Source organism: Otolemur garnettii, unplaced genomic scaffold, assembly GCF_000181295.1.
Source record: "Otolemur garnettii isolate 467f Iridium unplaced genomic scaffold, OtoGar3 scaffold00029, whole genome shotgun sequence".
Classification (NCBI taxonomy): Eukaryota; Metazoa; Chordata; class Mammalia; order Primates; family Galagidae; genus Otolemur; species Otolemur garnettii.
Genome location: NW_003852424.1, coordinates 3,295,168 through 3,307,436, shown reverse-complemented (window position 1 = coordinate 3,307,436; position 12,269 = coordinate 3,295,168). Strand labels below are relative to the sequence as shown.

Below are 12,269 nucleotides of genomic sequence, written 5' to 3'. Positions count from 1 at the left end.
GAAAGATCTTCTCTGTCCCTACCACTTGCAAGGCTAAGTGCCCAAATGTAGTGAACTCACTCAATTTGTACAGTACTTGGTTTCCCCCTCTGGGGAAAAGAAATGAGTTTCTTAAGAATTTGTCAGAATAAGAAGAGATTCTTGTTTCTCCCAAATTTATAATTTCTCCCAATTACAGTGAATTGCTGGAAAGGGTTACTTCCAATTTTTAAGATGGGAAATTTATGCTGGGCCAGGTGTGGTGGCTCACACCTGTAATCCCAGCACTCTGGGAGGCAGAGTTGAGAGGATCAACTGAGCTCAGAAGTTTGAGACCAGCCTGAACAAAAGCAAGATTCCCATCTCTATCAAAAACAGAAAAAATAAACTGGGCTGGTGGCAGGTGCCTTTAGTCCCAGCTACCTGGGAGGCTGAGGAAGGAAGATGACTTGAGTCCAGGAGTTTGAGGTCCAGGAGTGAGCTACCCAGGGTGACAGAGGGAAATTCTGTTTAAAAAAAATGAAAAAAAAAGAAAGAAAAATTAGCTGGGTGCAGTGGCACACACCTGTACTCCCAGCTACTCAGAAGCTTAACAGGAGGATCATTTGAGCCCAGGTTTTGAGTTGCAGTGAGCTATGACTGGGCTACTGCACTCTAGCCCGGTGATGAGAGTAAGATCCTGTCTCAAAAACAAAACAAAACCCTTTATTCTGTTGCATTGAAACTCTGATACACCAACCCATGCCCAGGATCAGAAGCTCATGACAAATTTATTTCTACAGATACTTTACTGTCAGTGCCATGATCGTGCCCTCTTAACAGAATCAAGGCAATGTGGCAGGAGGGGATAAGGAAGTGGGTGTGCATAAGCAAAGGTTTTCCTCATCAGCATTTTCTTCTTACCCTCTCTACCATTTAAACTCAGTCTATGCTAGTTTATGGGTATTTAAAAACACCTTCCCCATGAAAATAATGGCTACTATGAAAGAATGTTTATCAATGCTGTAGACTGAAAGCTTCTGCCCCCCAAATTCACATGCTGAAATCCTAACCCATAAAGTGGCGATATTATAATAGGAGGTGAGGCTTTTGGCAGTTAGGTCAGGAGAGTGAAGCCCTTAAGAATGGGATTAGCGTCCTTATAAAAGAGTCCTTAGAGCGCTCCCTCACCCCTCCACGGTGTGAGGACACGATGAAATCTACATGTCCATCTATGAACCAAAAGCAGGCTCTCACCAGACACCAAATCTGATCTTGGCGTCTACTGCCTCTGCAACTGTGAGGAATCGGTTTCTATTGTTTACAAGTGACCCAGACCATGCCATTTTTGTTACAGCATCCCAACAGACCAAGACAACCAGCAAATTCATAAGTGAAGTGAATTTTCCTATTTCTAAACTAGTTTTTATGTACTTAGAAAATATAACCAAATGTTTGCTTTTATTGTTTCCAGATGTGGAGTTGAGAAATGAGGTGGTTTAGAACATGAAGATAAAGGGAGATGGATGAACTTTTCATCAGTGAATATTTTGAATACCTACGACATACTATGTCTGCAGTTTTTCAACGTTTGTCTACCTCCTTGGAACCCTAATGGTTACAGAATGAAGATGAGAAAAATCAGTGAACCACATGAAGTAAGTAGAACAGATTGGCGTGGTTTCAGTTTGTTCCTGGAGGTTGAAACATCAAAATAAACAAAAAGGGCAGCCAAAGACAGCTGTTTCCTGGTTGGGCCCTTCCAGTAAAACCAACCCAGCACCCTGGAGGATCTGGGCTCATCAGGACACAGCAGTGAGACAGGATAAAGGTCCTGAAACCAGACTTTTCAAAACCAGAAAAGGAAACAAAGAGTCCGTGGTATCAGAAGTGGGAAAAAGAGTATGAAACAATATAATGTACTGACAAGACAGACGAGAGGCAGAGTTCACTGCTAGCACTACCACTACATCTCATGTGAGTAAACTGAGCTCATGAGGAAACCTGGGGTGCTGGGGCTCATCTCAGGTGTGGGTACCTGAAGCATTGGTGCGAATGTACAAGATTTCACTCTTGGCCCCACGGATGTGGTCATTCTCCACCATGGTGAGGGTCACAGCCTTGACGTAAACAGCGTACTGGGTCCAGGGCTTCAGCCCATGAAGTAAGATGCCAGGCTCAACATCTTTGTTGGGTGGGAGGTCCACGTCCACCATGTTCCAGCTGTTGGAGCCACAGGCATCCTGCCCATCATATTCTGTGACATTTTTAAAGGGTCTGAAAGACAATTGATCAAACTCAGAGAAGGTTTCAGGGCTCTGACCTCAAAGTACTCAAAAACCTTCATTTTCTGTAACAGGAGTTCCAAATAAAACAAATACTCAATTATATTTTCATAGAAGAATAACATTAGGCAACTGGACTCTAAGTTTCCTACACTTACGCACTATAGACTTAATAGTCCACCTCAAGAAGAGTTAAGTTCTACAGCTACTGCTCCCTAAGAACAAGTGCAAATGCTACTTTTCTCCCTTTCAACTACAGGATTTTTTTACCATTCAGAAAAACACAAGCACAGTCACTTAATGCAAACATCAGCTACTTGGTATACCTTTTGGAGAAAAATGACTTTCCTAAAGAAAAACAAAAGGAGCTCCTAAAAATCTAAATTGCTCACAAACAATTCTAATACTTAAGCATCTCATAATACTCAAATATTTAGTGTGCAGACTATCTTGGAAACCAGCATCAACTCCTTAGAGAAATTACCAGTTGACACTGCCAAAGCACTGGTGTGAATATTAGAGAGAATAAAATAGCTTGCAAAGGCCAGGTGCAGTGGCTTGCACCTGTAATCCCAGCACTCTGGGAGGCTGAGGTGGATAGACTGCCTGAGCTAAGGAGCCGAAGACCAGCCTGACTAAGAGTGAGACCCTGTCTCTACATTAAAAAAAAAAAAAAAAAAAGCCAGGCATTGTGGCAAACGTCTGTAGTCCTACTTAGGAGGCTAAGGCAAGAAGATCTCTTAAGCCCATGAGTTTGAGGTTGCTGTGAGTTGTGATGACCCACGGCACTCTACCCAAGGAGACAGAGTGAGACTCTGTCTCAGAAACGGCAACTAACTAAATAAAAATAAAGTACCTTGCAAAGATGCTTGTTTGGATAGAGGTAGACCGCTGTAGGCCATTGGCTTGTTTCAGAGACTAACATTAACGTAACCCTGTCTGTAGCCATGCGGGAGATCATGAGGAATGCCCATATATAAAAAGCCTGAATGCCTAGTAATCTTGAACACCCCCTTTCTCATTGGTCATGACGATTTCAGGACCCTGCACCAGAAGGGGGAAAGGGTACAAGACGCTGCCTTTGGTGCCTCTGGTTCCTGCTACTGGGAAGCCAAGCGCCTGGGAGAGAGGCCCGTAGCATTAAGTCAGACCGGGGTAAGGGAGATGCCTAAGTAGTCTGTGGGAACCACCTGGACACAAGAGGTAAAGGGAGAAACAAAAAGAGAATGCTATCTGGAGGAGTAATGTGTGGCTACTTAGACAGGTGAATGCCACCTGATGGCTCAAGAAGAATCCCCAGCAGATTCTGGGGGAAGCCACCAAAGGTTTGAGACATGAAAGTTGCTCTCTATTTTCTTGCCCTTGTTTGGAGGGCTCATGACCTAGAGCAGAGGGGCATAGCTTAGGAGAGGCTCAGGGAAACAATGACAGGAATAAATGATGCAATAGTCCAGGGGCCACCTCTACAGAGCCATGGGTATTTCCTGAATAGGACTAGTAAACATGAGGGTTGAAACAGTATGTCAACCAAATCCCTCATATAGTTCATGACAGTTTGGACTGACCTAATTCTTGAAAAAACAACAACAACAAACTTTCCTCTCTTTGGGTCTATTTTATTCAAACATCTCTAATCATCCTCTAAAGACTAAAAGGCCTCAAGCTAATCTTTTCTCATTTGTGGCTATCACGGGCTATGACGGATATCACAGGACAGCCAGGGAGGGTGCATGAGGATGAAGCAGAAACATACAACATGATCCTCCCCAGGGACTCTGCTGACTTCCTTTATTCATCCAACCATACAGTGACCAAAAGACTGGCCTTTCCTGCCTTCACAGCCCCGTCAACAGAACATGACCACCAAACGCAGAAACTCACGCTTCCTTGTAGTAAACGGTGAAGCTGATGAGATCCCTGTAGTCAGGGGGCCGGTATCGGTGCCAGGTTATGATGATGCGATTCTTCCACGTGGTGGTGGAGGTGAAATGCAGGACATCACTTTCACCTGGGGCACAGAGGTACGTCCATGAGGGACAGAGAAACACACATCTCTGAAAAGCACCTGGCTTGGCCTTGAGCTTCCCCAAAGCTGGGTATGTACGCTAGGTCCCTTTCTCACTCTCTACTGAGAACTCATGCATTTCCCCATGTGGAGCTTGATGAAGGTCATTCCTTTGTTTTAGTTCAGTCAGGGGTACTTGCTACTTGCCCAGGGAATTAGATGTGAACCTATGAGTGTTTCTTGGCCTGAAAGAGGAGGACATTTCAGTGAATAAGGAGGCCTTATCTTTCTGCCTAATCTCTAAGATGCTGGCTACCAAAAGTGGCCTGTTGGGGTTAGAGTAAAACTTTAAGCCAAATCTTCTTAAAAGATGGTGGCACCTGTTCTGCAGTGATGGGTATCTGCTTGCGCCTATATAAACAATAAAACCTTTCAGATCACCTGTCAGAGATAGAGCAGTACAATTCTCATCTACCTTTGTGGAGGAAACTGCTTTTAAGAGACCACAGGTGCACCACAAAAAGAAACCTTTCTTGGTCTACACTTGGTATCAAATTAGAATAGTAGTTCTCAACCTGTGCATCACAACCCACAGGAACTGTATTAACGGGTCACAGCATTAGGAAGGTTGAGAACCACTGAACTAGAAGGACACAGGAACTCTTCTGAGACCCCCAGGCAGTGCTGACAAACACGGGTGCACTAGATTAGACACTGACGAAACAAGAACACTTCCACTCAGCCAAGCCCAGTATACCCCACAGGAAGGGAGTCTTGGCTGACAGGCAGGGCAGGGAAGCTGCCCCAGGCTTCCTCCTGTTCTGTGGACCAAATTCAAACTCTAATGAGAACCAGGGAAGGACTGATGACTGAGTACCCCATAGAGACCAGAAGCTCTCTGACAAGTGGTGCTTTCTCCCCTATTTGCCTGAATCCTACTACACACTCAGGTGAAGCAGAGAGACCAAAGGCTGTAAAAAACTAAGAGGTCTTTAGGGCCAAATGCGCTAGACTGGGATCAGGAAATGCTACAGTCCTGCTGAAGTGTTATTTAGAGAGGAAACCACGATCTGACAGGTCAGTCTGGCTGACTCTTGAGAAGAAGAGGACTTTGAAAATACTTTGATACATCTGCTTTTACTATAGTCAAAGCAGGCGGCAAGGCTGGGGCTTTGGAGGGAGGAAGGTGGGCAATGGGAGGAGATGGCGCTGGCTGTGAGCGGCTCTCTAGCTCTGGGTCCAGCTCCCTCCTCTTACACTGCTCCTGAGGAGCCTGAGCATCAGCTGGTAAATCCAAATACCAGCAAAACAGACCACAGCCTAATGCTAACCATTTCACAGATAGCTCTGTGTGTGTGTGGTGGGGGAGGGCATGCATACACAAATTACCCTTGATCATATAAATTACTGTATTTTTTTTTCCAATACCCTTCCCTTATTAAAAGCCAAAGGTAAAGAGACAATTTATAACCCTATCCAGCCAAACAGAGCCACAAAGCTCTTAGAAGCAGTTTCCTCCACAAAGGTAGATGAGAATTGTACTGCTCTATCTCTGACAGGCGATCTGAAAGTAAAAAGTTTCATGCTCAGCACAAGGCTGTGATTATATTCTTCTAAATTTAAAAAGCAGTATCAGCTGGGGGATGTAGGCTCACTTCATCCTTTTCACATCGGTGTGGGAGAAAGATGTGTCCACAGGACAGGGAACCCATGGCACACAGGGGCTGTGCTTGTAGAGACCACTCCATCCCCCAGGCCAGAGCACACAGGGCTAAAGTATACCGGTTCTTCTTCGAAAATAATCTAACCATGCCTCTATGTATTAAAGGACATTTATGCCTTCTGTAAACAATGCTTTAAAGTCTGCATAAGAACCTATTCATTCGTGTTTTAACACACTCACATAGATGCTCATGAAAATCTATAAATATGAATACATTATGAAGCTGCCCACTATAGACTTGGCAGACATTAGCAGGAGCAAAGTGCTAGTTAGGTGGTGTAGCGGATCTATCAAGTGAAACAAGGAGGGGGCTGCAAAGGAAAGCCACTGTCCCAGATGGGAAGCGGGTCCACCCTTAGTGCAATAGTTGGGCCGATGCTGTTTTGAACGTATCAACTCACAGGAGGCTCTCTCCCCATTGTTCCTGGTGTTTATGTCCCCTTTGCTCTGGCGTCCTTTAGTTCCTGTCACTTCCTCCATGCGATAAATTTCAGAAACACACAATTTGGGATTGAAGGCAAAGTACATTTTCCCTGCTTTGATAGTCAGGTTACGGTGGTCCCAGTCCCATAGCTGCTGCAAGTTCTGGTTGTCCAGGACGTAGAAGGAGTAATTCCTAGAAGCACAGAAACCAACATTAGTGCACCTGCCCTTAGCTCTGGCCCCCTCTCAACTTTTTGCCCCCTGCTTCATAATTCATTTCCTTTGGCAATGAGAGATTTACTTATTAATGCAATATAAGAATGAATAGAAAAAATAATAAAAAACAAAAGAACGGATAGTCCGTGTTAATGGCAATATGATTTGAAGACAACATACTGAAATCAATTTAAGACACTAATTAATGTTATGATCTCTATTACCAACAAATAATGCTTCTCATACTGGAGGATGTTACTTGAATCATTCTCAAGAAATGTTTTAGGTTCTTTTTTCTCAGAGCTGAGTATGTACATTGCACTTAATATCAGTCCATGGGAGACAGATGTGCTCTGCTACCCAACCGGAACAGCTTACATGTCTGCTGTGAAGTCTTCCCTTATCCCCAGGAGTCAATCCTACCCATACTCAATCAGCAGTGTACAAAGGGATGGGAAATAGCATGGGACAGCGAGACAGGCTTGGGGTGGACCAGCCCTGGGCCTTCTTCCTCCAGTTTCATTTTCACCCTGAGAAGCCCCAGCTCTCGTCCCTGTAGAAGGTGTGGGAGAGGATGTCCCTGATGGGTAGCAATGGAACTTGGTATCTAGCACAGTGCTTGTCCAAGTTCAGCATGCACAAAGCTGATTTTCAGAGTGCTGCGTATCACTCCCAAAGCTTCTGATTCACTAGGTCAGCAGTGGGCAGAGATGTCTGCACTTCTAACAGTACCAGATGACACACCCACTGCTGTGGCCCCAGGACCACACTTGGAAACCACTGGTCTAGCAGAGGCTGAGCTCCAGCAGGTCCTGGAAGCTCCAGAGCCCACCAAGCCAGGTGCAGCTCTAGGTCACAGTGGGTGTACACATATGCAGCAGACCCAGCTGTCCCCTGAAGGGAAGACAGGGGACAACAGTTATCTACCCAGGTGTTGGGAGAAGTGAGAGTAGACAGCTACAGCTTGAGGATGTGGAGAGAGACCCCTGCTGTAGACCTTTCTCTCTGGCCCTGGTGCAGCCTACAGACAATGCCGTGGCTGACTGTGCACCCTTGCTCTCTTCCTTCTACTCCCTAGACTCAGGTTCACTCTGGGCCTTCCTTCTACACCTTGTAAAAAGCTAAGTTTAGGGACCTCACATTAATCCTAGCACTCTGGAGCTACGCTCAGGCTGAGGTGGACAGCCTGAGCTCAGGAGTTTAAGACCAGTCTGAGAAAGAGTGAGACTCCGTCTCTACTGAATAGCCAGGTGTTATGGCAGGCACCTGTAGTCCTAGCTACCTGGGAGGCTGAGACAAGAGGATTGCTTGAGCCCAGGAGTTTGAGGTTGCTATGAGCTATGACACACAGTGCTTTGCCTAGGGCAAGGGAGCAAGACTCTGTCTCAAGAAAGAAAAAAACCCCAAAAAACAAGAGCTGAGTTTAGGAACTAGTGCAGCACTCAGACTGACTTCTAAGAGCCACTCCCAGATGTAACATATAAATGTTCAAAGAAAAAAACACTGCCTTCTTAGCAGAGCCAGGATAGCCAGGACTAACAGAGCCTTCCCAAAGCTGGAGGCTATATCCAAGGGGCACCCCTCTGCCCGGGCAAGCACCTGCACTTACACCCACTCCAGCACTTCTTCTTGGCTGGCCAAGCCTTGGCCTGAGTCTTATTTAGAGCAAAGCACAAGTTACGGTTACAGTGCCACCAAGCAGCCCAGTGACGTCTGCTTGAGAATTCCCTAGGGAGTTCAGGCCAGGAAGGAGTCCAGAGACAGGGACCAGGACCAGAATTGCCATTAATGAGCTACAGGTCCCTTAGTGCAGCTTATGAACAGGTGACATCCAAACTCTCTGTCTACTTTAAGAGTCCAAGACCTAAAGGCCCAGAAGGGGTCCCAGAGCTGAGGGGGAATCTGCCCATTAACCTGAAGCCCAACTTCTCCCTAAGCACTGGGCCCCTGTCCACATCTGTGCTGGAGGTGGGGCCAGGAGACCTATCTACACAGGGACTCAGGGAACTAACAAGTGACTCCAAGACAGCACCTCTGAAAGCAAGCCAGGCTCCTCACAAAGCCATTGTTAGGCCTCTGGACACAGTACTGGGCACCAAATCAGTGGCAAAAACATCCAAGCCAATAATCCTTTCCTCTCATTAAGAGTTTACACTCCCTAACACATGTCCTGGAAAAGGAACCCAGAACCCAGACATAGTATATGCAATGCTGGATAAGGAAAACCCTGGAAAAGGAACCCTTGACCCCAAACATAGTATATGCAATGCAACGTGTATGTCCGGTGGGAGGAAGGCAGTGCTTGGGACACGGCTCACTTGGCCCTGTCGTCCCTGGGCCAGACCCCATCCAGGTCTATTCCTTCTCACTGTCAGGCTGCGTATGACACTACTAGAGGGTGGTGGGACTCTGAGCCATCACACAACTGAAAGAGAGATTTGGAAGCAGAAAAAGATTTGTCCTGTCAAACACCTATTTTTGATCAGGGAACATTTCCTGCTCTGAAGGAAATTCTGCAGTGTCAACACAATGACCCCAACAGATCTGGCCACTTCTAGGTATTTGAGTTACCTTCAAAATCTCCTCGTTGGTGGAAAAAACCTCTGGGCTGAGAGAAAGGGCCAATTAACCAGGTCAAACTTCCATCTCAGCCTAGGATGAGCCCTCTTTTAGTAAACTACTTTCACGAGCTGGGAACAGAACCTGACCAAAAATACTTTCTGAACAAAACATTCTTCTCCCCAAGGGAGAAAACATGAATTATAAATCAGGAATCTGACAACTGAATGGCAGGCACACTGAAATTGTGTATTTGATTAATCACTTTGAAAAGTCAAGATTATCTTTTTACAGTTAACACAAACATTTTTTGTAACATTGAGAAGGGAGTCATGATACCAGTATAAATAAAACCCAGGCATCATGGAGCTGGTGGAAGCTAAATAAAATAAAAATAAGAAAACCTTGTCAAAATAATAACCAAACCATTAAGAACTGCCCATCAATATCACTCCTGTGTTTCCAACCCCAGCTTGGGGCTCAGCTGCCCCCAAATTCCTTCCATGACAAGGTGAGATTTAAAAGATGATCAAAGGCAGAAGCCCATCTGTACATCTTCAAAATATACATATGCTTAAATTTTCATTGTTTCCTAAAGGAAATGACTACTTAAGTAAATTACTCAGTAAATGTGATTTCCTAATTGTTTCTAAGCTCACTGTCTTTACATTCAAAGAATATTTTTAAAAAATTAAGTTGTTTATTTTTCTTTAGCTCCCACAGGCTCCATGATGCCTGGGTTTTATGAATATTGGTATTTTGGCTTTCAGCCTTCTTAATGTTGCAGAAAGTGTTCGTTTCTATACTTGGGTAGGTCCCATCTGCCAATCTGTAGGCCAAAAGGGGTGGGTTTGGTGCAACCAGTTATTTCCTCGAGGGCACCTGTATGTTATCTGCATCCAGATAAACCCCAGCAAGCAGGTAGCACACACTCAACTGGTGCATCTGTGACTCCAATCAGGAGCTTGTCTTAATTTCTGAGTTGAGTAGCACCACTTCCCACCTGCTTCCACTAAGGGGAGGGGTGGGGAGGGAAGTGAAGGTTGGCACAATTGCTGGGGGTGGGAGCATGCTATCTGGGAATCCAAAGATCAGGTGAGCGTCGTGTCCACCACTTACTAAGTGACGACTTAGGCAAAGCAGTTATTCAGCTTGTCTCAGGCTGGAGTCTCTCAGCTGCAAACTGGAGATGTCTGCCCTGCTCAGCTGGCCCTTAAGCCAGTTGGAAAAATCGGATGGGCTAAATATAAAAGGATACTGTGAGCTTTGAATCATCCCACAAAGGTGTGGGATGACCTGTTCTGCTCTCTGAAGTGTCGAAGTCCCCTGGAACAAAGTCTCAGAGAATAGGAAAGTCCTGTGCCTTGACAAACAGGGCTGAGTCTGAGGTCTGCGGCCTGTGGAGGTAGGAAGGGACAGTTCCCTCTTTTCAGCCCTTGCTGATACACTGAAAAAATATCTGCAAGTATATAACCAATTGTAGTTCATTTCTCAAAGGAGACACTGTTGTCTCTTCAAGGTTGTCTCTAGGGGGCATCAGATCCCAGCACACGGAGCTGTCAACAGCAACTGAGCAACCAAACCGCAGCTGATAACCGTATTCGGCCTTTTTGCCACCAGCAGCTGGACTGGTTTACTTACACCTTTTCCAATCTACCCCAAATCCGATAGTTACACCACCTTTTAGGGGCTCAGGGAAGGCTGGGAAACACACTTGGAACCTGGCACCACCTGGATAATAGGAAAACATTTCTTCTTGTTTCACTGTGTGTTTTGTTTTGTTTAAAATAGCTTTTCTGAAGTATATTTTCCATACCAAAGAACTTACTCATCATAAGTATACAGTTTCATGTGCTTCAGTAAATTTATACAGCTGTCCAACCATCACCACTATCCAGTTCCAGAACATTTCCATCACCCAGAACACCTTGTTCTAGTTGGTGTTCAATCTACTCTTACCCTCAGCCACCACCTATCTGCTTTCTGTCTCTATAGTTTTACTTTTTCTGAGAATCACATAATAATACAGCTATACAATACATACCCTTTTCTGTCTGGACTTATTTTTTCCCACTTAGACTAATGTTTCTGAGGTTCACCCATGTTGCGACATGTAGCGTACTTCATTCTTTTTTATTGTTGGGTAGTATTCCATTGTGCCACATTTTGTTTATCCATTCATCTGCTGGTGAATAGTGCTTCCAGTGGGTGGGCATAGATACTAGGCAAACCTGGGAATCGCCAGGTCACAGGGTTGAGTGTGTATTTTTTAAAAGTTCCAGGGAACTGTCAAAAGTGCAGCCATGTTTCAGCCTCATCTTAATAGCTGCAAAAACTTAGGAGAAACCTTTAAGTGCTGCAAAGTCAAGTGGTGGCAACAAAAGCACAAAGATGCCTACATGCATCCACCAATTTCAACTCCTTTTTTTTTTTTTTGAGACAGAGTCTCAAGCTGTCACCCTGGGTAGGGTGTCATGGCGTCACAGCTCATAGCAACCTCAAACTCTTGGGCTTAAGCGATTCTCTTGCTGCAGCCTCCCAAGTAGCTGGGACTACAGGTACCCGCCACAGTGCCCAGCTATTTTTTGGTTGGAGTTGTCACTGCTGTTGGGCAGGTCCAAGCTGGACTCAAACCCGCTAGCTCCAGTGTACGTGGCTGGCGCTCTAGCTGCTGAGCCTCAGGTACTGAGCCCAGTTTCAATTCTTAAAACCTAACACCTCCATCTGTTTTGATTCTTTCCAGAGCAACAATTCTTGGTGGCACCAAAGACTTTGAAATTTTAACTCCTTAGTTACCTGAAGCCATCAGAAAATGTACAAATATGGGAATTTTCCAGATAACAATTATTTTCTCTTATTCAAGGGCTAAAAGTTAATCACTTTATAGAAATCTTATACATGTGGATTATAAAATCTGTTTCCTAGGCCAGGTGCAATAGTTCATGCCTGAAATCCTAGAACTCTGGGAGGCCAAGGTGGGAGGATTCCTTGAGCTAAGGAGTTCAAGACCAGCCTGAGCAAGACTGACATCCTGTCTTTACCAAAAATAGAAAAAAAAAAAAAAATTAGCCAAGTGTTGTGGTTGTCTCTGTAGTCCCAG

At 45.1% G+C, this 12,269-nt stretch overlaps 1 protein-coding gene across 2 annotated transcripts in view; it reads right to left on the bottom strand.

The window, feature by feature from the left end:
- IGF1R (insulin like growth factor 1 receptor) overlaps positions 1 to 12,269 on the bottom strand; it is a 325,080-nt gene that overhangs the window by 43,378 nt on the left and 269,433 nt on the right. For both annotated transcript variants that reach the window (XM_003788643.2, XM_012804437.2), the window contains exons 6-8: positions 6,373 to 6,587; positions 4,125 to 4,251; positions 1,997 to 2,235 (exon numbers count right to left, since the gene is read on the bottom strand). In XM_003788643.2, the coding sequence (XP_003788691.1) occupies positions 1,997 to 2,235; positions 4,125 to 4,251; positions 6,373 to 6,587 (581 nt within the window). The remainder of the gene's footprint in view (positions 1 to 1,996; positions 2,236 to 4,124; positions 4,252 to 6,372; positions 6,588 to 12,269) is intronic.